The sequence below is a fragment of the Phodopus roborovskii genome, unplaced genomic scaffold, assembly GCF_943737965.1.
Source record: "Phodopus roborovskii unplaced genomic scaffold, PHOROB, whole genome shotgun sequence".
NCBI lineage: Eukaryota > Metazoa > Chordata > Mammalia > Rodentia > Cricetidae > Phodopus > Phodopus roborovskii.
In genome coordinates, this window is record NW_026126645.1 from 5264734 (window position 1) to 5289191 (window position 24458).

General features: G+C 47.5%; 2 protein-coding genes across 2 annotated transcripts in view; one reads left to right on the forward strand and one right to left on the reverse strand.

Annotated features, from left to right (window-relative positions):
• On the forward strand, positions 1–22959 carry Emc1 (ER membrane protein complex subunit 1). Its single transcript, XM_051173452.1, has 23 exons — positions 1–240; positions 1831–1955; positions 2691–2756; positions 2965–3058; positions 4611–4739; positions 5758–5884; positions 6582–6731; positions 7013–7180; positions 7312–7380; positions 7682–7744; positions 8557–8679; positions 9580–9676; positions 9941–10063; positions 11647–11846; positions 11964–12113; positions 12832–12993; positions 13658–13777; positions 17330–17467; positions 18678–18851; positions 19349–19559; positions 21040–21124; positions 22226–22355; positions 22475–22959. Exons 1-23 carry the CDS (start codon positions 116–118, stop codon positions 22652–22654), a joined length of 3009 nt encoding a protein of 1002 aa, XP_051029409.1. The 5' UTR covers positions 1–115; the 3' UTR covers positions 22655–22959.
• Positions 1–24458, reverse strand: part of Mrto4 (MRT4 homolog, ribosome maturation factor) — a 1102334-nt gene that overhangs the window by 5459 nt on the left and 1072417 nt on the right. The gene's annotated exons all lie outside the window — the stretch shown is intronic.

Sequence of the window (24458 nt, forward strand, 5' to 3'; positions counted from 1 at the left end):
TCCTGTCCCTCCAATCCCAGAAGCTCCCGAGCCCTGAGCGACCCAAGCGCCTCGCGCACCGCCTCCTCTCTATGGTTCGGCACGGGGAGGGGCTTGAGGCCCAGTGCATGCCGGGATGGCGGCGGGCGGCGCTTGCACTTCAATCATGGTGGCCTCGTTGGCGTCCGGGTTCTGGCTCTTGGCTACGCTGATTGTCCCTGCGGCCGCGGTCTACGAAGATCAAGTGGGCAAGTTTGACTGGTGCGTATGGGTGACGCTTCTCCAGGAAGTAGGTGTCTGCTGTCCCAACATCTGTCTCCCTCCTGCTAAGGGAGACTGCTGTGGAGCAGGACCCAGTTTATAACTTACAGCGGGGTCTTTTCGGGAGAGGTGAATGAATGAATGCTGCACCCTGTGCAGAATGAAAACGTGAGCGGCTCTCCTTCAGGTACGAAGAATTTGAAGACGTCAACCCAATACCATTAAGTTAAGCACCCAGGGAGCTATTCTAAGCCGACCTGTTTATGACTGTGCAGATTGTACTGCAGTGGAGCCAGCCCTGGTATCCAGGCATGCTTTAGGGTTTTGGTTAGAGGTCACTGATTCCCTCCTTTCCTGGCATATCCGATTTTGTGGCTGTCAGATGTGTGAGCTCCTGGGTACCAGAGGTCACTAGCTCCCAGTGAAGTTTCATCCTTCTGGAACTAGCTGTCACTCTCTTAGCCCTCCTGTCTTACAGGTTCTAAAGTTTTAAATCTCCCTGTCTCTCTGTCTCTGTCTCCACCCCTCCCTTTGACGGACACTCTGGGCACAGTGTCCTCTCTAAATTTATTAGCCAGACATTTATTCGCTTACTTCTTTCTTCAGGGTATGCTTGCTTCAGTTTGAATGAATAGCTGGCTGCTTAACTGTTGCATGCTTCTGGGACAATTGGCATACAGTTGAACAATAGTATTTTTAAAAATGTCTTATTTTGGGACCATGAACTTTCTGGACTTTATTTTCCTGATCTGTGAAATGAAGGCAATAGCAGTTGCCTTACACAGTTGGTAGGGTTATTTGGTGGCTACACAGAGAGAATAAAGTCACATGAAAATACATAGAGGGAGCTGGAGAGATGGCTCAATGGTTAAGAGCACCGAGTACTCTTCTAGAAGACCTGGGTTCAATTCCCAGCACCCAAATGGCTGTTAGCAACAAGATCTGACCTCATCACATAGGTATACATATAGGCAAAACAACACTGAACATAAAATAAAAATAAATTATCTTAAAAAAAACACATAGAAATTACTGATTTTTAAACTTGGCTCAACTACCAATTTAGCTCCTTTAAAACAAACTAGAGTAGGCTGGGTGGTGGCACACACCTTTAATTCCAGCAGGTGGATTTCTGTGAGTTTGAGGCTAGCCTGGTCTACAAAGCTACACAGAGAAACCCTGTCTTGAAAAAACAAAACAAAACAAAAAAACCCACCAAAACAAATTAGACTAAACAACACAGTGGTCTAAATGAGAGATGCAGTCTGAATGCCAGTATTTCCTCATTGCAGCATATGTACCTGGAAGTCTGTTTGGTGCAGCTAAAAGTTAATTAGGCTCTTTGGGATGTTGCTTGAATAATAGGTGTTACATTTAACTGGAAGACTGTTACTATCCTGATCTATTTGGTGGTAGTTCTCACTTATCTCCTTTTGCTTCTGAGTGTGTTGCACAGAAATCTTGGGTATGGCCAGAGCTCTTCATTAGCACGCATTTCCTGCATGTGATAGGGAGATGTGCTGCTGTGAACCCAGCAATTTGTCCCTAAGTGGTGATGACTTTGCCTTGATGTTCTTCACTCTTCCTCAGGCGACAGCAGTATGTTGGGAAGCTCAAGTTTGCCTCCTTGGAATTTTCCCCTGGATCCAAGAAGTTGGTCGTGGCCACAGAGAAGAATGTGATTGCAGCATTAAATTCTCGTACTGGAGAGATCTGTGAGTGAGCTGCGGAGATGGGAGGGGAGCTGACTGAAGTGAATCTGAGTCCTCTATGGTTTACCTCCTTTTTTGTCTTTTCTAGTCTTGTCATATTTCAATATGCATGTTTGTGTCACTGGCCTTTGTAATGTCCTGACAGTCCTTAACTAAAGTAACACTGCAAAAACTACTTTCTATCCTGTTTTGTAATAAAGTCTTGGATGACCACCCTTGAGATATCCCTGCTGCTCAGATTGTTTGTAGAAATTTAGATTGTGAAAAGAGAATTCATAAACTCTTTTCTTATGAATTGCATACATTTTGTTAATTCTTTGATTTTTTTTTAAAAAATATTATTTTATGTGCATTGGTGTTCGACCTACATGTATGTCATTGTGAGGGTGTTGGATCCTTTGGAACTGGGGTTATAGACAGTTGCTAGCTGCCACGTGGGGGTTGGGAATTGAACTGAGCTATCTCTCCAACCGGATTTCGTTACTCTTATTGTTATTCCTTCATGTGTTTCATGGGGTGGTAGTGGACTGGGGGGCAGAGAGCCCCATTGGGAAAAACAATACCTCCTAACCCCTCCTCCCTTACTCTTCAGCAAGTAGGTCTAGGTCATAGCACTTAGTGTACTCCTTGCTTCTTAATTAAAGTTGGATAATGCTATGTAAATGAAGATCACAGTCCCTTCCGAGTCTCATTGGGTCACAGTCACTCACAGCAACGTCTGACTCTCTTATCTCTCAGTGTGGCGCCATGTTGACAAGGGGACAGCAGAAGGGGCTGTGGATGCCATGTTGGTTCATGGACAAGGTAAGCAGATCCCCATTAGGATCAGCACCATCTCCCATTGCTTGATTCTGTGCTTTGTATAGACTCTGATGGGGGAGGGAGAGGGGATGCTCTTGACAGTGAAGGGCAGGTTCCTGCTTAATACCTGTTTGTATCCATAAGCTGGAGGTGGGGGTCGTGGCCCTTAGCTCTTAGTGTGGGAAATGACCATGGACTTTGTCTCTACCAGATGCAATTACTGTATCCAATGGAGGGCGGATCATGCGTTCTTGGGAGACTAACATCGGGGGCCTGAACTGGGAGATAACTCTGGACAGTGGCAGGTAGGGAACAAGTGGAGCTTCGTCGTGATTGTGGCTGAGTGAAGGGATCTGCATGGACAACATCTCTAGAGGCCTTTGGACTCCCCTACCCCCTTCCTCAGGGACCGTTGAAGAGGCATAGCACATCAGATGCCTGTTTTTTAAAAAAGTTTCTTTCTTGTGTGTATGGGTGTTTTGCCTGCTTGTATGTCTATGAACCACATGAGTGCAGTCCCTGTGGAAGCCAAAAGAGGGTGTTGAATCCCTTACACTGGGTTACCAGATGGTTGCCAGCCACCACGAGGATGCTAGGAATTGAACTCAGGTACTCGAAGAGTAGCCAGTGCTCTTAACCACTGAGCCATTTCTCTAGCCCCAGATGCCTCTTCCCCCATTTTTTTTTTTTTTTTTTTTTTAAAACAGGGTCTCTCTACATAGCTCTGGCTATCCTGGAAATATGTAGACCAGGGTGGCCTTGAACTCTAAGAGATTCCTCTTCCTTTTCCTTCTGAGTGCTAGGATTTGTGTGCCACCCTATCCAGCTTAGATGCCCGTTCTTGATTTGCTTGTTATAACATATGTATATTTATTTACTGAGCAAATGAGATTTTCTATGAATTGGGTGGACTTTGTTAATTGAGCACCTATTAGACGAACAGCTTTGTACTTGGTACAGTGTTTATTCTGTTTTTGAACACTGTCCTAATCTTACCACATAATATATGAGCTTTGAGTGCTGTGTTCTAGGTAGAAAACATAATAATACAGAGCTTTCCATGCCCCTTATGTTTGTTTGCTTTGAGACAGGTCTCATGTAGCCTAGGCTGCCCTCAAAGTAGCTATGTAGGTGAGACTGCCCTTGGTATCTGTCTGTCTGTCTGTCTGATGTGTGTGGGGAGGAGTGTGCACGCCACAGTGTACATATAGAGGTTAGTGAACAACTTCAGGAAGTCAGTTCTCTCTCTCTATCCTTAAGTGGGTTCTGGGGATTGAACTTGGGTTTTTAGCCTTGCTCAGCGAGTTCCTTTACTTGCCAAGCCATCTTGACAGTTCTGGCCTTGAACTTCTGATGCTCCGGCCTCTACCTTGCAAGGGCTAGGGTTGTAGAGCTGTATCACCATGCTTGACACTACATATTTTAGTTCTCTGTTATAGAACAGCTTGGACCACGGCCTCATCTTTGCTGAGATTAATCTATGCGTCTGTTGGCATTAGCTTATGGATTTTACACTAACAGTTCACTTGGTTTCTAGTACTTGGTGGACCCAAGGCAATGAGAACACTGTGAATGTGAGACAACTGTCATCAAGTTCTTGCCCAGTTGTGGATATAGTCATAAACCTAACAATGATGGGGGCTTGCTAGAGGGTTGGCCTGAGTCCTGTGAAATCCCAGGGAAAGGAAGAGGTAACTCATAGGAGATGTGGAGGCTCAAAGGCAGTGTGTCTAAGTGGTTCTTAGGCAGAACCAGCATTGGCTTCCAGGTGTATTTGTTCTCTGACCCAACAAGCAGCAACGGCACTAGTGGGACCAGCCACTCTAGCTGAAGGCCCTCCCTCATACCTGTGCTCAGTTTCCAGGCACTTGGGCTGGTGGGCCTGCAGGAGTCAGTGAAGTACATTGCAGTTCTGAAGAAGACGACTCTCACCCTCCATCACCTCTCCAGTGGGCACCTGAAGTGGGTGGAACATCTTCCAGAAAGGTAAGGCAGTCTCCTCCCAAGTGATGACTATCTTGTCCCAATCCCCACAGCACTCTCCATCTCTTTGAGGCTGCCTGGCCAGGTGCCCTCCTGGCATCACATGGGAATAGTCTACTCCTGCATGTGGGCCTGAGTGGAAAGGCTGTGGCTACATACTTGGCATATACTTGGTAGGGTGGAGAAAATTCAAACTGGGGCTGCCACATAAGGGAACTGCTTCTGCTCATGCACACAGTGCTCTGGGCCTTTCATTATTCTGAATCTTTCTTCATGGTAAGACTCAGAATGACAGGCAGGGGCTGAAGGAGGATCGAAGTGGTTTCCAGAGGTCCTGGGGGTTGGAAGCATGAAAGCTAGGAAGAAACAGGGTGGCTAGTGGGTCAGGCAAGGGTTGGCTGCCACTTACAACTATTTCCAAAAAGCTTAGGGCAAGGATCAAAAGTCAAATTGCTAAAGTGAAGGTGGAGATATGAACCAGACCAGTGATAGAGAGCCTACCTGGCATGTAAAACAAAACAAAACAAAAAAACCTCCAAAACTCAATATCCTACAGGAACAAAGCATCCACCAGTCTGGCCTACCTGGTGGTGTCTACAGTAAGGGAACCACAGTGTCCCTGGCCTACCTACCCCCCTCCACTGCCTTAGTCAGACAGCTGGTGTAGTGTCCTGCATACATGTAGGCATGTCACATTTGTCATTTAGAAAAAGCTGGCAATCTGGTTTGTATATGTGATATCTGTTTGAAATGTTGATGAGAAATTCAAATTAAAGACAAAAGCAAGGCTAGGGATGGGGCTGGTGCCTAGCATTAGTGAGGAGGCTCTGGGTTTAATCCCTAGCACCGCAACCAGCAACTGCAAAGCACGTAAAAACCAAGACTGTGAGCCAGACAAACTCTGGGGGTTTTCTGCTCATGACATCTCGCTAGGAAATGGCAGCTTGGTTTTGGAAGCCCCTGGGAAAGCTCAAGTGTAAGGGGCTAAGTCAGTGGCCCTGTCCTCTCTTCCCTTTCTTAGTGATAGCATCCACTACCAGATGGTGTATTCCTACGGCTCCGGGGTGGTGTGGGCCCTTGGCATTGTTCCCTTCAGCCATGTGAACATCGTCAAGTTTAACGTGGAGGATGGAGAGATTGTTCAGCAGGTACAGAGGGCGCCTGGCTTCTGGGGGGTGGAAAGGTGTTGGTAGAGGCCCTCTTTGCATGGGGGTCCAAGGGATTCACCAGCTCAGCTGCAAAGCTGCTGTGTCCCCGATTCCTGCCTCTTGCTGCTGACTTGTCTTCAGAAGGTGCTTAAAGCACTCTGTTAACACACAGTGCTCTTCTGGCCTGGCTAGGAAGCTTCTCTGATCTGGTCACTGTCTCTTTAAGATTTTCCAAGGTGAATGTGAAAAGATTGCAGGAAGCCATGTCTGATGCCCCTCTGAGCCACTGTTATTGGGTACATTTTCCCAGTGACCAAAAAGAAACTCCTGAGTACTTCTGGTTTGGAGGTTGATAAGAGGGGGTGAGGACAGGAAGAGCCTTTGTGGAACCAGATATGCTTTCTTTTCTTTTCTTTTCCTCTCTTGTTTCCTTCCTTCCTTCCTTCCTTCCTTCCTTCCTTCCTTCCTTCCTTCCTTCCTTCCTTCCTTTTTTTGAGGAGGGTTCTGTGTAGCCCTTGTTGTCCTGGAACTCACTGTTAGATCAGGATGGCAACTCACAGAAATGCCTGCCTCTGCCTCTCAAGTGCTGAGATTAAAAGGTGTGTGCCACCACCTCCCGGCCCACCGTGCATTTCTGTTGATTTGCTGAGAGGGACCATACTGCTCTTCAGGAGTCTGTTGTGAAACCTTTGTGCAGGTCAGGGTTTGGACTCCATGGCTACAGCATCTCACTGGGGCCTGTGGTGTGGTTGACGAGGCTGTCCTGGTATGTCCTGACTCCAGCTCACATTCCCTCCACACTTTGGCTCTGGAGACAGAGTGGGAACTGCGGCAGATCCCTCTGCAGGTGAGAGGCTGCTTTCCTGGTCTGAGGTGTCATCATCACTTGTGGGGCGTAGGTATTGGCGTGACTGCCCTATGGTGTTGTTGCTGCTTTTCTGAGCTGTGACAGCCATGGGGAGAGCTGGGTGTTGTTGGGGTACAGACCATGGTCTCCTTTGGGTAACAGCTTCTGGAGCCTTCTGCCCTATTTTAGTACTGCTCCATGGCAAAACATGGTCTGATGGTCTGGGAGTGGGTAAGCATCTTACCTTTCTTCTTGCCTCCTTCTCCCCCCCCCCCACCCAGTCTCCTGACTTAGAATTTGGAAGTGGATTCCAGCCCCGAGTGCTGCCCACACAGCCGAGCCCAGTGGCTCCTTCTCGGGCCCAGTTCTTCCTACAGTTGTCCCCGGGCCACTATGCTTTGCTGCACTACCACCACGGTGCTGTGACTCTGCTCAAAAACTTCCCCCAGGTAACTGCAGGCAGTGCACTTGCTAGGACCAGAGGTCTTCCAGGACAAAGCTGGGAGGAGGCAGGACTTTGAATCCAGACACATTTGCCTTAGATCCTGTTGTCTGGGCTGATATCTAACATTCATTACAGGCCACTCTCGTGAGCTTCGCCACCACTGGAGAGAAGACAGTGGCTGCAGTCATGACCTGTCGTACTGAAGTGAGTACCATGTGTGACAGTAAGCACGTGGGACTTCCTTATCTCTGCCGGGAACCCTTACAGTCAGAAGTTGGGGTACACCCACCTGTTCATGGGTAGGAGGCTGCAGAAAGATGAATTCTCTTTCTACACAGTCTCTTTCTCAAGAGGAATGGGGTCCCAGTGTGGCAACCCGGCTCTCACCAAAGACTGATAGACTCATAGGCTTGTGGGGTGGGTGGGGCATGAGAGGTAAGATCTGCCTTCTGACTGCTGAGGACACCGGAATGTCTGGGAAGTAACCCTTGTCTCTTTCCTCTAGCAAAAACCTGGCAGTCCTGCGGATGGGAGTACGGCCAGCTTTCCTGAGACATCTACTGCCCAGGTAGGGTATGGCATTGGGTGGGCAGGGTGTGTTACTAGGTGGTATCGCAGACCTGGAGACCCAAAGAAGCCAAGATCAACTGAGGTTAGCAGGTCCCCCCGAGTTCCTAGCTTCAGGTACTGTCAGTTAAGTGGCATGTCTTGTCCTTTCTCATAGCAAGATGAGGAGGTAGACTCCTGGGATCTGTTCCTCCTTACTTCTCTGTGCCTCGGCTTCCCCATTCCTCTGGGGTCTCTGTAGCTGGCAGAGCCAGGTGGCATTCTACAGTGTACTTGGTGGCAGTGAAGGGTCCCAACAGGAGGCACAGGTCTTAGTTGTGGCTTCATAGAGCTTGTTCCTTCTTTCTTCATCCACAGTCAGTGGCAATTTGGGAACTCTACCTTTCTGTACTTGGTACTTATTCACACTGGCTATCTTCTCAAACTTACATAGTAGTTGTACACAGCTGGCTTTCTTACATTTTTGTTTTTTGTCTTTTGAGATAGTGTTTCTCTCTGTAGCCCTGGTTATCCTGGAACTCACTTTTTATATCAAGTTAGCCTCCATCTCAGATTGGCCTGCCTCTGTCTCGAGTGTTGTGATTCAGTCTGTGTGCTGCCGCTCCCAGCTTCAGCTCCCTTCTGGGTGCCCACGGTCGTGATCTTGTTTATTCAGTCAGCAACCTTGTTTCTGCCATAGCATTTGGCTCTCTACTTTTTTTCCTTTCTTATGCACATTTCCCTTCTGGCCTCTTCCCTTCTCTAGGGATTTGCACTGTCCCTGGACACACTGTAGGGAACTTCATTGTTGACCTGTGCTGTGTGTACCTCTAGGACTCTCTGGCTTGCTTCAACCAAACCTACACCATTAACCTCTACTTAGTGGAGACAGGTCGGCGGTTGCTAGACACTGCGATTTCATTCAGCCTGGAGCAGAAGGGCACTCGTCCTGAGCGGGTAAGTGACCAACAGCCTTGGCCTTCTCACTCTGTCCTGTGGACTTCCTGTCCTTGGGACTGGGCAACAGCTGTCGCCCTGGATTAGGGCTTTCAGAACAAAGCTCCTAGTTCCTTCAGAGCCTCTCCCTGGTTATAGATAACAGCAAAGCTGCTGCTGCTATTGTTGCTTTAGATTTATTTATTATACGTATGAGTTTTTTGCTTGCATGTATGCATGTGTACCACATGAGTACATGGGACATTTGATCCCCTGGTATTGGAGTTACAGATGACTGTGAACTGCCATGTGGGTGCTAGGAATTGAACCTGGGCTCTCTGCAAGAACAGTAAATTCTCTGACCCTCTAGTCCTCTTGCTGTTGTTTTTGTTCAGCCGTTGGTATGCTTGAGGCCCTTTTTGTTTGCGTGTCAATCCATAGGACATTTTGGCAGTCTTGTGGATTGTTACTGACCTGGTTTGTGAATGTGCCTGTGGCCCAGGGCATTTTGAGTCATGGAGTTAGCAAGACATGTTGCTGGGATTCATGACTCTAGACTGACACCCCTTATGTACTCATTGTCTTACCCAGTGTCCTTTGGGGGACATTGAATTGTGTCCCTCAGCTTCTGGGATGGTCCTAGCCTGGCCTCCTGCTCACCTTGTGGGGTGCAACTGGAGCATGAAGGGATGACAATCCCATCAAGTACTTGCTGCCCTTTATGGACAAATCAGAGAGAGCCTCAGCTCATTGCTGGGTAGGTTCTGAAGAATGTGTACTTTCGTGCTGGTGTCCAGATGATCGCTGTGTTGTCTAGACATCACGTCATGCCGTGACCTGGACCTCAGCCAATCCCCAACCCTTTGAATCTTGTGGTCCAATGCCTTGGAGCCATTTGACTTCTTATTGTCCGGCTTACAGCTGTACATCCAGGTGTTCTTAAAGAAGGATGACTCAGTGGGCTACCGGGCCTTGGTGCAGACGCAGGACCACGTCCAGCTGTTCCTGCAGCAGTTAGGTGAGGACTCCACACAGTCATTTGTGTTTCTGCCTGCCCTGAATTCCAGTCATGTGTGGTAGAGGTGGGTAGGGGTTGTGCACAGCCTTGGGAAAGGTCCACACAGAGTGTACCCAGAGGATTTTCTCAGTTCCTTAGGGGCACTGAGTGAGATATAGAAGCTTCCTCACTTGACTGTTGAGCCCAGCCTCATGAGATCCACCTCTAAGAGTCTCCTCTGGGCTAGAGAGCCAGGCTGAGCTTTTGCAAACTGGTCTCCTGTAGCTGGGAAGGTGGTGTTGTGGAGCCGAGAGGAGTCCCTGGCAGAAGTGGTGTGCCTGGAGATGGTGGACCTCCCCCTGACCGGGGCACAGGCTGAACTGGAAGGAGAATTTGGCAAGAAGGCAGGTATGAACCCAGGGAGGCTGCTCCAGGGAGGGTTAGCAGGGTTTGTGGACCTCACTGTGCCCCTGGTTTCTGGTTCAGCTAGATGTTTTGAAGGAGTCCCATGGCTCGTTTTCAGTGCATTAATAGCCTGGTGGTTTATGCAGCTACAGTTTCACATTTCCTGTGGTGAATGATCCTGAGTCAAAAATGTCTTCACTCTGTAGTTAGTTGCAAGTGTCATTGCCTGGGGACCTAAAAATTGTCAGGCTCCGTATCAGCACTTCCATCCATCGTCTCAAATGCAACAGCTACTTGTTCCTAAAGAGACCTGAGTGGACATAGCCCTGTGTTCTCCGAGTCAGCAGTGTCTCCATTGGTGGTTAACTGATGAACTTGATTCATTCCTCTCCAGGGCAGTTCTGTCCCCTCTCCCTCCCTCCCCCCTTCCCCCTGTCCATTCAGCCAGCTATCCAGTAGGCCACTGTTAAGGGCTTTTGGGTCAGGTACGCTGCTAGGTGTTGTGTTTTCTTAAGCTGAGAATTAATTTGACTTTACTATCTGTTTCTGCTGCTGGACCCAGCGATTCAAGGTAAATCCTGCTTTTTGCTGCCCGTTGCACCTTGCTTGCCCACATGGTAATCCTTTGGTTAATTGTTTTTTGACTTGCATCAGTGAGATACGCACCACGTATGTGTAGTCTGTTCTGCTTGTGACTTGCTTCTCTGCTTCTTCTTGAGTTGAGGTTGGTGGAAAAGAGATGACCAAAGATAATACTCACAGAGATCCACCTGCTTCTGCTACGATTAAAAGCGTGTGCCACCACTGCCTGGCTAAAGATAAATACTCTTAATGAACACTTGCCATGCACTAGGCACCATGCCCAATCCTGATTGGATGTCATAGGATCAGCTCTTTGTAACAGGCCTCTGAGTTGCATGCCATTTAATAGATGAGGGACCAAAGGCACAAAGGTTAAGCACATTTCTCAGGGTTACACAGCATAATAGGGGTTAGAGCCTGTATTTTAATTCAGGCTTGTCAAACTCCCAAGACCCTCCTCCTTACCACGGTATCATGCACCTGTCAAGTCTCTAATGGAGGACACTTTCAGGGAAATGCCTCACCAGTGGAGTCAGGGGCAAGGGGGAATGATGGCCTGAGAAATAGGTTGCAGGAGGGGATACTGGGAGCAGGTCAACAATGGGTGAAGCAGTGGGAGCTGGAAGTACCATTCATGCATACACCTGTTCCCACTGCACCTGAGACCCACACTTCTCTGGCTTTGCTGTGGTACCTAGATGCCTTCCTCTGGTCATCCTAGCATGGCTACATCCTGCATGGCTGATTCCTTACCTTTTAGTTTCCTATTAAAAGATTTTAGGTAGGTGAAGTCCTAAGAGCCAGGTAAGGAGGTTTTGGAAGCTTGTGCATGGCGGTGTGTGACTGCTGTCATCTTCACAGGCTGCCTCTTGAACTTTTGTCCTGGGATGTGAATGACTGGAAAGTTCTACAGATGAGGGAGAAGTCCCTCCTGGGAAAGCACACATATCTTCTTTCTGGACTCCTAGTCTTATGGGCATGCCTTCCTTCTTTCCCACCACCAGATGGCTTGCTGGGGATGTTCCTGAAGCGTCTGTCATCTCAGCTTATCCTGCTCCAGGCCTGGACTTCTCACCTCTGGAAAATGTTCTACGATGCTCGGAAGCCCCGAAGCCAGATCAAGAATGAGATCAACATCGACACATTGGCCAGAGATGAGTTCAACCTGCAGAAGATGATGGTGATGGTAACAGCCTCGGGCAAGGTGAGCATGTGAGCCCTAGGAAGCAAAGCTCAGGCACAGGCAACTGCTTGCTTTGTTCTAGTCTGCAAGAATCGAATCAGTTTCTTTCTAGTTGTGAGTCAAGTATTTATTTTACAGCTCTTTGGCATAGAGAGCAGCTCTGGCACTATCCTTTGGAAACAGTATCTGCCCAATGTTAAGCCGGACTCCTCCTTTAAGCTGATGGTCCAGAGGACTACTGCTCATTTTCCCCACCCCCCTCAGTGCACGCTGCTGGTGAAGGACAAGGTGAGGCCAGGCACACTGACTGGAGCCGCCATGTGTTGCCTTTTGCAAGTTTCACAGTTGACATTTCTGCCATGCCTTGGGCATTCCATGAGAAGCTCTTGGGTTGGAAGTCTTGGGCATTTTCTGGCCTGGGTGGAGGGACCATCCAGCTCTGATGTGGAATTGGCTAGGGACCAGCTCTTCATTCATCTGGTGTTCTTCCTTCACAGTGATGCTGTCCCCGATAGCTACTGCTGTTTTCTCTCTGAGAGGAAACAGGGCTCAAAGAATTTGAGTGGATTTTCATTGATCTGTTCTAGCTGTATTGTGAGGCGGGGTTTGGTAGATCCTCTTTTGGATCCAGCAATCATGAGATTGCTGAATTATACTTGACCTGGTTTTTGGGGGACAGGGTCTCACTGTAGCCCTGGCTGGCCTGGAACTTGCAGAGATTGAAGGTGCTGGGATTAAAGGCATGCCCTGCTGCCTTGGCTTGGCCTTGATTTTTATTTTGCTCTTTATCATGCCCAGTTCTTAGCTAGACTTGGAGCCAATACCCTTTCTTTCCCTTTCACATCAGCCTAGGGAACCAGTCATCTTCAGCCAAGAGTTTACTTTCTACTAAGATGGCAGAAAGCAGGGGTCCTCGTGGTCCAGTTGACACCTCAGCATCCCAGGGTCACCTGTAGGATGTGCACTCCTTCTCTGTTAGAATCTGACTGTTTTCTGTCTGTTCTAGGAAACAGGAATGAGCTCTTTGTTTGTCTTCAACCCCATTTTTGGTAAGTGGAGCCAGGTGGCTCCCCCGGTGCTAAAGCGCCCCATCTTGCAGTCCTTGCTTCTTCCAGTCATGGATCAAGACTACGCCAAGGTGCTCCTGTTGGTGGATGATGAATACAAGGTGCTTTGTCTTGGGGGAATGGAGTCTTCTGTGTGGAGCTGGGTATGGGATGGGGTATCAGACACATATTTGACAGAGGTGGCCCACGTACCAGATAACATATGTTTGTTGTCAGGCCACCCTCAGCAACATGACTGCCCTTGTGAGCACCCAGGTTCATGAGGTGCATACTACCACATCAGTGCAGGTATCCGTAGAGGCCAGAAGCATCAGATCACCCTGGAACTGGAGTTATAGGTGGTTGCAAGTCACCTGATATACAGCCTAAGAATTGAACTTATGGCCTCTGGAAGGACAGTGTGTGCTCTTAACCACTGAGCTAACTCTCCAGCCCCTGACACTGAATTTCTTTCATTTGTTTGGTTTTTGGTCTTTGAGACAGAGTTTCTCTGTGTAGCTATGGTTTTCCTGGAACTCACAGAGATCCTAATGCCTCTGCTGCCCAAGCGCTGGATTAAAGGCGTGTACCACCACCACCCAGCAACACTGAGGTTCTTAACAGAGCCACATTTAAGCTTTAAATAGGTCCAGTGACTGGTTTTATGATTCACTGTTTTGTGCTTGAATAATTCTTTAATGGGCAAGCACTAATGGCTTTTGAGAAATGGGCTTCAAGGTTTCTGAACTTGCATTTAACACTTTGGGGCTATCTGGGTTTTTAAAGGTCACGGCATTTCCCGCTACTCGAAATGTCTTACGGCAGCTGCATGAACTTGCCCCCTCCATCTTCTTCTACTTGGTGGATGCAGAGCAGGGTCGCCTAAGTGGATACCGGCTCCGCAAGGTAGGGAAGAAGCAGCTGGCTGTCTTCGTGGGGCCCTGTGGGCCTTTCCTGGCGTTGGGTTAAACAGTGGCCTTGATGCCCGATTCAAAGGCCCCCATTTGTTCATACTGGGTTGATGTTTTATCTTCAGCACAGTGGCTGTGCCTTGATCTAATGCTGTCTCAGCCAGTATTTGCGACTCCACGTTTACTGGCTTGCTTCTCTGGTGGCAGCCTGGCCCTTCAGGCTGCATCCTGGCAGGAATTCTGTTCCTCCAGGCACCGGCTTTGCCAAGAGGCTAAAAGTAGGTTTAAGTAAATCTCTGTTGTCCTACTTATAAATAAAACTAGAGATTCAAAGGCTGTGGTCAAACCTTCTAGCTTAGAGAGGTTGAGTAGCACTTAGCTAACCTTCCTTCCTTGCTGGTTTCTCTGAAAGAGAACATCTCTCCTCTTTACCAAACTAAAAAGCCTCGACACTCCAAATCCTTCCCTACTCCTACCTGTGTGCCTCTATCTCTTCTAGATGATCTCTGGTGCTCTGTGATTACTTTCTGTCAAATAGTTGCTAAACTCAGCCTACTGACTCGAGGTTTATTGATGTTTAATAAAGATCAGGAGAAACAAATATGCCGAATAGATGTTTATTCAGGGAGAAATAACTCACAACATGGACAGGCAAACACCAGCAGGTTCCTGGTCCCAAGGATGCCTCCTGATGTGCTCCTGTCCCCTTACTGCAAGGAAGAGAGCTCTCAGAGCCCCCTCCTCAGACTTAGTTCCCCCAGGTAACATCCACCCCTGTCTCCACCCCCCAATGGGCGTGGTCTGTGCCACAGGTGTGGACAAAGTGAGTATCTCACTACAGAGGTTAATTTTGTTTTTCTTTTTTTTAAATTTTATTTCATATACCAAGCACAGTTTCCCCTCTCTCCTCCTATTCCTTCCCCCCAAGGTTAATTTTATTTAACTAATGCAAATAGAAACTTGGGGATCCCAGTGTGATCAAATATTACTCCACCATGGTTGCTTCATGGTGCACGTTTCCCTTAGTGCTCCATATAGAGCAGTACATGGTGGTTTCCTGCAGTCCCGAAGCCCACGAAGGGGTGCATCTGAGGATGGAGTAGTGGACAGGGATGAGGGTTGAGTTGAACATTTATACAAAAGTGATGTTGTTGACCAAATTGGAACAGAGCATGTGCTTTGGACTCTCCAGAAATGGGTCAGTTGGCTCTGAAGGGAATCAGCCTGTGCCAGTATCCATGCATGCTGGGTCTGAAGTTCACAGAGGGCTGGCCTTGGCAGCAGGGCTATCTAGAGGGAATTTTGCATGGTGTTTGGTCCAGAGAGCCCTCCTCTTCTGTCCTTTAATATATCTTGAGAGATAAAGAGAGAACTGTAATTAGCAGCTTAGACACAGCTTCAGCTTTATTGCCTGCTAACTTTGTGATCCAGAACGTCTATGTCTACAGTCCTGTTTTCACATCTGTAAAGTAAGGTGATGAGGGCAGTGAGGAGGCTCAGCAGGTAAAGGCACTTGCTGCCAAGCTTGACAATCAGAGTTTTGTCTCTCAAAATCACACGTTAGAAGGAGAAAACTAATGTCCACAGGTTGTTCTCTGACCTCTACATGCACATGCGCACGTGCGTGCGCGCGTGTGTGCGCGCGCTCATACACACACACACACACACACACACACAAACAAATAAATAAATAAAGTAAAAAAATTAGGTCATGATACTTAGCTTGAGAAACAATTTTTTAAGTTTTATTATTTTTTTCTTTGCATATGGGTGTTTTGCATATATGTATGTCTTTGTACCACCTGCATGTCTGGTTCCCTTAGAGGCCAGAAGAGGTTATTGGACCCCTTGTAACAGCAGATCAGATTGTTATGAGCCATCTTATGGGTGTTTGGAAATGAACCCAGGTCCTGCAGAAGAATGACCATGGAGCCACCTCTTCAGCTCTTACTGTTATTATTAATTATGTGTATATATGTAAGGGCATATTGTGTAGGTGCCATTGGAAGTAGGAAGAGAATGCTGAGTCCCTGGGCACTGGAGTTTACCCAACTGTGAGCCTCCTGATGTGCTGCTTAACCTGGGTCCACTGGAAGAGCAACCAGTGCTCTTGGTTCAGATTGTGGTTCTCCATGGAACCATTTCTGTGGTCTCTATTAATAAAATATGTATTAAAAATATTAGCGGGGCCAGAGAGATGGTGAAGAGCACTGGCTGCTCTTACAGAGGACCTGGGTTTGTTCCCAGCACCCATGTGACAGCTCAGCCACCTGTGATTCCATCCCCAGGGGAATCTAACATTCTTTTCTGACACCCTGTGCTGCACAAACATATATGCAGGCAAAACACCCACATACGTAAAATAACCTGGGTCTACATAGTGAGTTCCAGGACAGCAAGGGCTATGAAGAGAGACCCAATTTAAAAAAAAAAAATTCCTTGTGCAAATAGACATATCCCTGTATCCCATTCCCAACTGTTCCTGCCAGCTATTTGCTGTGTGTTGGTTATATTGTAAGCATAGCTGAATGGACACATGCATCCACATGTTTCATAAAATTATGTCTTTCTCAGAGAGAACAGATCTACATTTATCTGGCTGCCCTGGAACTTGCTGTGTAGGCTAAACTGTCCTAGAACTCCTGGCTAGCTGTCCTAGAACTTGCTCTGTAGAGTAGGCTGACCTTGAACTCACAGAGATCCACCTGTCTCTGCCTCCTGAGTGTTGGCTTCGTTATTTTTCTCTAGTACCCTACTTAATTATTTATTTTGAGGCAGGGTCTTACTGTGTAGTTCAGGCTGGTCTTGAACTCATGGCAATCTTCTTGTCCCAGCTTCCTGAGTTCTGGAATTACAAATTGAGCTACATTCTCAACTCCTTCCTTTAATGTCTTTCTTATTATCTTTCAATTTTTTAAAAAAAGATTTATTTATTTAATGTACTTTGGTGTTTTGCCTTTATATACTCTGTGAGAGGGTGTTGGATCTCCTGTAACTGGAGTTAGGGACAGTTGTGAGCTACCAGTGTGGGAACTCAAAGTGTAGACCCAGCTATATTTTTCTTTATTAAACAGAGACTTCCAAACCTCTTCACAGGTGTTCCTTTTGTGTATACATGTATGTGAGGGTGTAAGTATACATGTATGCATAAGCATAGTTGCCAGAGGACAATGTTGGGTGTCATTCCTCAGGTGCCAACCACCTTGTAGTTTCACTGGTCGGGGCTCTCACTGGTGTGGCGCTCACTGAGCAGGCTAGGCTGACCGGCCAGTGAGCCTCTGGCGTTCTTCTTTCTTCGCCTTCCCCAGGCTGGGATTATAAGTGCAGCCACCTCCAGACTTCCTTTATCTGGGTGTGGGAGTCAAACTCAGCAAGCACATCACCAACTCACCTATCCATGTAGCCTAAGCAGAGTCTGTTCCTGGTCCTTCTAGTTACACAGGCTTCAAATACTGCAGGCACTGCTGCTGGCTCAGCTGTTGGATGCCTCTGACTCCATCTCTGGCCCTGGCCTATCTCCTAATCATAAGTGCTCTTGCTTTCCTAGGATCTCACTACAGAACTGAGCTGGGAGCTCACCATTCCTCCAGAAGTGCAGCGGGTTGTCGAGGTGAAGGGCAAGCGCAGCAGTGAGCACGTGCACTCCCAGGGCCGGGTGATGGGGGATCGAAGTGTGCTCTACAAGGTACGATGCAGCAGCCTGGCAATGAGGAAGGCTGTTTTCTGTTTGTTAATTTGTATGGTTTTTAGATTTATTTATTTATTTTTTTTATGTAGCCCTGGCTGTCCTGAAACTCACTTTGTAGACCAGGCTATCCTTGAACTCACAGAGATCATTCTTCCTCTGAGTGTTGGGATTAAAGGCACAGCATGCATTAACATGTCCTACTTATTATTTTGTTACATTATTTATTTTGTATATGTGAGCATGAGCATGTACCATGGCATGTGTGTGGAGGTCAGAGGACAACTTGTGGGTGTTGGCCATCTTCTTTCACCATGTGGGTCCTGGGGTTTGGACTCAGGTTGACAGGAGGCTTGGTGGCGAGCATGTTTACCTGCTGAGGCATTTCACTCACCCAAGTAAGGCTTTAGGGAAAGTAAGTGTTGAAATTCTGGTCAAGTCATTTGATTCCTGTGTGTTTGGTTTGTTCTGTGTGCTGTAGATGTACTCAAGGATCTGTTACATTAGGAGAAGTACTCTGTCACCCAGCTATGTACCCAGCCTAAGAAAATGTCCCTTCTTCCTCTGGCTGTGGCTATCACATGAGCTGTTCATCTTCTTCCAGTGCTTGCTGTGTGACCCTCCCGGCCACATGCTAGTTTCATTAAAAGCACAGGCAGAACTACAGTCTTCTGGGGTTAAAGGTCAATCTGTCCATCAGAAATTCACTGACGTGCTTTGTGGGCTACAAACTACGTTATAGGAGCGTGGCACACTTTTAATTCCATCACTCAGAAGGCTGAGGTGGGTGGGAGGGTTGTAAATTTAAGGCCACTCCATAGTGACATTGTGTCTCAGAAGAAGGGGTGGTGGTGATTGAGGTGGCACATGTAGCTGGGTTTGATCCTCAGAGCCACACTGTGTGTGTGTGTGTGTGTGTGTGTGTGTGTGTGTGTGTGTGTGTGTGTGTGTGTGTGGTGGATGTATCATAAGGTTTCAGAGAGGATTAAGGGGCAGGTAAGGTATGCAGTATGGCCTCAGTCCTCAGACTATGCAAAGCAAGCATTGAGTTGGGAAACTACATAGGGAGCTGTTTTGCTCGGCAGTGCCGATTCCTTTGCCAAGCGGTTGAGCTCCATATCGGCCTTAGTCCCCAGGGCTCCCAGAAGAGCCGAGTACATGTCATGCTATCATGGTCCCTAAAGTTTGTTATCATGGTTTCTCTTACTAGAGTCTCAACCCCAACCTATTGGCTGTGGTGACAGAGAGCACGGATGTCCACCATGAGCGCACCTTTATTGGCATCTTCCTCATTGATGGTGTCACTGGCCGCATCATCCACTCCTCTGTGCAGAAGAAGGCCAAGGGCCCCGTCCACCTCGTGCATTCAGAGAACTGGGTGGTGGTAAGGAGTCACTGCCAGGGACACAGAGAAGCTCAAGAGGTCCCTGAGTCTTACGTTCTTCCCAGAAACAGTAGCCACTTTCCTTTCTCAATACCTCAGCCTCCTGGAAGGTAGCACAGGGTGTAGATAGGCTGGAACCTGGGGCCAGAGCGTGGCCTTGAGCTCTGCTCTTCCATTTTGTGAGCTCTCTGGTTGCATTGTGAGGTAGGGACAGTAGTAGTCTCCCCTGGGCTAGCTCAGAACATAAACTCCAGAGGTGACTGCTGTTACTATGACCAGAGAACATTGGCAGTTCCCGTGTCATGGACAACTTTGGACAGGCCAGACAAAGCTGTCATGGAAGTTAATAAAACTGCAACCAGGAAGAAGAGCGGGGGACAGACAGCTGGGTCTTTTCCTCCCTGGTCTGCAGCTGCTATGAACAGCATCTGTAGCGTAACCTTCCCTTTTCAGTTGATCCGGCACTAAACCCAAATTGCCTCTCCTTCTGTCCACAGTACCAGTACTGGAACTCTAAGGCTCGGCGCAATGAGCTGACTGCCCTGGAGCTCTATGAGGGCACTGAGCAGTATAATGCCACCGCCTTCAGCTCCCTAGATCGTCCCCAGCTGCCTCAGGTCCTCCAGCAGTCCTACATCTTCCCCTCCTCCATCAGTGCCATGGAGGCTACCATCACAGAGCGGGGCATCACCAGCCGGCACTTACTCAGTGAGTGTTGAGGGGAGGGCTTCACACCAAAGTGGGAATGCACTGCCAGCAGGGAGACTGGTTCACACTGAAGTGTGTGTGTGTGGTGGGGATCCTCTGCCAGCAGAGACACTGTGCTTCTTTGCTTAGTTCAGCTTTGGTGACCTTTGCTCAGTCCTCAATTATCATGTGCCATTTCCTTCAGAAAGCCATCCCTAATGTGATATCACACTCACACACACACACACAATAATGTGTCATTATTCTCTGTTCTTATTTGTGCTCTGTCCCTACTGTCCCCTTGCTCCCTGCTGGTCTCTTTCCTCCCTATACAGAGTCCCTCTTGTATGTCCATGTAGCATGGAGTTCCCTGAGCTCTCTTTTTCTTTCCCTCACCATCTCTTCCTTTTTTTTCATGGTCCTCTTTCCACTTCTTATGACCTCAGCACACACAGAGAAACTTAAGTCCTGCATATGAGAGAAAGTGTGGCTCCTGTCTTTCTGTGTCTGACTGTTCATGTCATTACTTGGCCCAAGGTAGTCTTGGACTCCTTATCTTCCTGCCCCCACCTCTTGAATACCCAGCATCCTTGTTTTTTGGTTTGTTTTCCAGAGAGTCTCTCTATATAGCCCTGGCTGTCCTAGAACTCACTATGTAGACCAGGCTGGCCTCTAATCCCAGAGATCCTCTCCCTGCCTTCCAAGTATTGGAATTCAAGATGTTCTTTTTACCATGACTGGCTCTTGATGTCATTTTTTTTTTTTTTTAACTTTAAAACAGATTATTTTATGTCTGTGGATGCTTTGTGCACATCTGTGTACCACATGTGTGCCTGGTGCTCAGGGAAGCACGAAGAGGGCATTGGATTCACCGGACTGGAGTTAAAGCTGGTTACAAGTAGTTATGAGCAGCCATGTGGGAGTTGAGAATCAAACCCCGGTCCTCAGGAAGGACAGCCAGTGCTCTTAACCACTGAGCCATCTCTCCCCATTACCCCCCTCCCCCATATCATTCTTAACACAGCCTGTACAGACTTGAATAGAAATCAGGCAGCTTATCTGTTAGAGTCTAAGATTGGGACTCAGTGATAGTTTAGAGTTTATCCAAGACATTTGGGACTCTTAGCTTTGACAGGTACTGGGTGTTAATTGTCAAGTGAGAGGAAGCTAGCTCTGAGTGTCACAGGACCTTTGATCACGATTACAAAACTGATGAGCCTTTGCCTTCCTGGCTGTATTACCCAGGAGCCCACATGACCTCAAGCTAGCTAGACTATGTGAAGAAACCATTGTCTTCAGAACCAGGCACATTCACTCATATCCTTGTGAATTATTATCTTACTGTTTCCAGTGGTTTCATTTTGTTTGTTTTGATTATTTAATGGGACCTTGATGACCTGTGCCTTTCTTGGTTAACTTTAGACCCTTAATTGTAAACTTTTATGTAACCAGTCCTCGTTCAGGGTTAGGTAAATGTGAAACTTTATTTCTTCCTGTGTAGTTGGGCTGCCTTCTGGAGCAATCCTTTCCCTCCCCAAGGCTTTGCTGGATCCTCGGCGTCCTGAGATCCCAACAGAACAAAGCAGGTGAGACCGTTGTGGACAGAAGGCTCTGACTGTCAGGAACTTAATCCCACTTATAGTGTTAGCCATGCTAGGGGCTGAGGTGAACAAATGAGCTCTGCCTTCTGGAGCTGGTGTCTGGGTGATTAATGACATAAGTAACAAGCCAAATGTTATTCACTGGTAAGTGCTAAAGAGAGAGGAGTACGGGACAGTGGTGAGGGTGTGTGTGGGAGAATTGAGGTCAAACCCTGGGAAACCCCTTGGGAAAGGTGAGGTGAAGGTGGTTGGTGTAGTCTCTTGCTGTACAGTATCTGAGGGAGAATGTTCCAGGCAGAGGAATCAGTACCAAGGCCCTGAAGTCATGTCTGTCGAGTCTGAAGGCTGTACAAGTAGAGCAGGAGCAGTGAAGGGTGGAGACTGAGGAAGGGAAGAAGGTGAGGAAGAGGAAGACTGGGTAGGGAAGCCTGGAGCTTATTGATTGTTCACTGTTAGTGTGACTGTTCCAGTTATCATTTGCGCCTGTCTCCTCCCCTATATTCTAAAGTCTTTTCACTTAGGGATACCCAGTAGGGTGGGCAGTGGGAGGAACAGAGGAGTATGGCATAGAACAAGAGAGAAGGGTGACAGGCTTTTTGGGGATGAGCAGAGAGCGGGAGTTGCCAGTGGTTCAGCATGTTGGTTTGAAAATGTCCTGACTCTCCACTCTGGTGTGCAGTCTGGCCAGCTGTGTGATGTTTCCTTTGTTTGGTTTCTGAGACAGTATCTCACTGGCCTAGGCTGGCCTGGAAATCACTGTAGCTCAAGCTGGCCTTGAACTTGAGACAGTCCTCCTGTTCCAGCTTCCTACGTGCTCAGATTTATGGGTGTACAACTCCATGCTTGGCTTGTGTTATATGTTCTTATCAAATTGGCACTTAACCTTATTCCCCAACCAGCCTCCCATAGAGCCCTTCACCATTCATTCAGCTTCTGCATTTGTACTGACCTATCTCAAGTAGACCTCAAAGGAGATTCAAGTTCTGAGTGTGTTCTGGAGCCTTCTCAGATCCCACGAGGGCAGCCAAGAAAGAGATTCCTTTACAGCAGCTTTTAGAGTCCCTGTCCTTCTCCTGTGTTTTGTAGAGAGGAGAACCTGATCCCGTATTCTCCAGATGTCCAGATCCATGCAGAGCGATTCATAAACTATAACCAGACAGTCTCTCGAATGCGAGGCATCTATACAGCACCGTCAGGCCTGGAGTCCACTTGTTTGGTGAGTGGCCCCTTGTGGCCCTGTGCCCTGAGAATCCCATCCCCTTCATGACTGAGCCTGAGGTGCTGTGACTCACTGGCTGCCTTTCTTTCACAGTTCTCATTCTGTCTGTCTTTCAGGTGGTGGCCTATGGTTTGGACATTTACCAAACTCGAGTTTACCCATCCAAGCAATTTGATGTCCTGAAGGATGACTATGACTATGTGCTAATCAGCAGTGTCCTTTTCGGCCTGGTTTTTGCCACCATGATCACAAAGAGGCTGGCACAGGTGAAACTCCTCAATCGAGCCTGGCGGTAAAACGGAAGCACCCTGCCAGACTGCAGAACCTTGGGGAAGAGGGTCAGCTGAGAGGCTATCTATGGCCAAGGATTGGTGGATCGGTGAAGTTGGGTTGGGTCCTCACCTCACTTGAGTCTGGGGGAAGAAGATGACCTTCGTGTAGAACTTCTGGGATACAGTGACACACAGACCTGTGGGACAGATACCCACCTCAGCAGGGAATCTCCATGTATCTGATCCATTGCTCTGTTTCCTTTATCTGCCTATCCATGGGTAGTCTGGGGTTAATTTTGCTTTTGTTTTTTCCTTTTATGAGACCTCCGGTTTTTCTCTTCTGAGGTTGTTTAAATTGACTTTAGGTAACCTTCTGTGTCTCCAGTCTTGCTGGAAATCCTCTAACAACTTGTTCTCCATCTCTTGCTTCCAAGCTTGACGAGTCAGCTCTGCCCTAAAGGTGCACTTGGCTGCCTGATCCTGATGGGGCTGCTCTAGGAGCCATTCTTATCTGAAGTGTGAGGACTGATCCCATCCCATGGCTTCTCTCTGAAGTCACAAAAGTTGAGGAATCCATACATGGAATCAGAACTAACTTTAACTAAGCTTTTTGTTTTATGCTGTCATTCATATGGTTGGGCCACCATTTGTTTCAGACTATCAGAGCAAGTACAGAACAGGAACTTGGCATCTCACCCACAGCCTGTGCTTTTCTCTTGAGCTATAGCAGGGCTGAAGCCCCTTTCTTTTTCTTCTTTTTTTTTTTAATAAATTAAAATTTAAATATTTTTGGTTTTTCAAGACAGGGTGTCTCTGTGTAAACCTTGTCTGTCCTGGAACTCACTCTGTAGATTAGGTTGGCTTCAACTCAGATCTGCCTGCCTCTGCCTCCCAAGTGCCAGGATTAAAGGTATGCACCATGCCTGGCTTAGTACTAAGGTCTTTTAAAGCTTTCAAATTATCTCATTACTTCTGCAGGCTCCTTTAGACACCCTATATTTCTGTTAGAGAAAAAGCCTTATTTATTCTTAATTTAGGTTTTTTTTGTTTTGTTTTGTTTTTTTTTGAGGTAGAGTTTTGCTCTGTAGCTCAGGTTAGCCTCAAACTTGCAGTCTTCCTGCCTAGCCTCCTAGTATTGGGATTACAGATGTTTGCCATCATGCTAGGCAGTGTGTAAATTTTAAATCTCATTGGTATAATTTTCTGTGTGGCATTAGGGATAGAATCCAGGTTTCATGTAAGGCAAGTTCTCTGCACTGAGCTCTCCATAAAGTGAGTCATGTGGGTTATTTTTCTTAAGTAGTTTTTAAATCTTACTGGTTTAAGTTGGGGGGGGGGGAGTCTGCAAGGAGCATGCTGGGACTCAAACCCAGGGCTTCACATATGTTAGCACACCCTCTACTTCTACTACGGAGTTCCAGACCCAGCACATTGTAACCTATTTACTTACTTTATGTTTTTGAGACATGGTCTTATTATATAGCCCTGGCTGGCCTGGAACTAGCTATGTATATCAGGGCTGAGCTTTTCTGTAGGATGTGTGTGCACTACTGGCTGTCTGGGTTTCTGTGTGGGATGTGTGTACTCCTGTGTCGGCTCCTGTGTGTGTGTGTGTGTGTGTGTGTGTGTGTGTGTGTACTCCTGTCTGGGCTCCTGTGTGGGATGTGTGTGTATACTCCTGTCTGGGCTTCTGTGTGCTACACATGAAAGAATCCTAAGTTTTATCTTGCTTGTGAACTTGGGGACTGATTGTTCTTTTGTGAGGAAGGAAGGGAAGGCAATGCAGTTGACAATGCTCCCTGGAATAAAGCAATGATCAGTGAGTAGC

What these genes read in the sequence shown, in the direction of transcription:
- Emc1 (XM_051173452.1), top strand. Translation starts at nt 116, where the DNA reads ATGGCGGCGGGCGGCGCTTGCACTTCAATCATGGTGGCCTCGTTGGCG. An exon ending in ATTCAGAGAACTGGGTGGTG is followed by an intron (nt 18,852 to 19,348) that starts GTAAGGAGTCAC and finishes TTCTGTCCACAG; the next exon opens with TACCAGTACTGGAACTCTAA. An exon ending in ATCCCAACAGAACAAAGCAG is followed by an intron (nt 21,125 to 22,225) that starts GTGAGACCGTTG and finishes TGTGTTTTGTAG; the next exon opens with AGAGGAGAACCTGATCCCGT.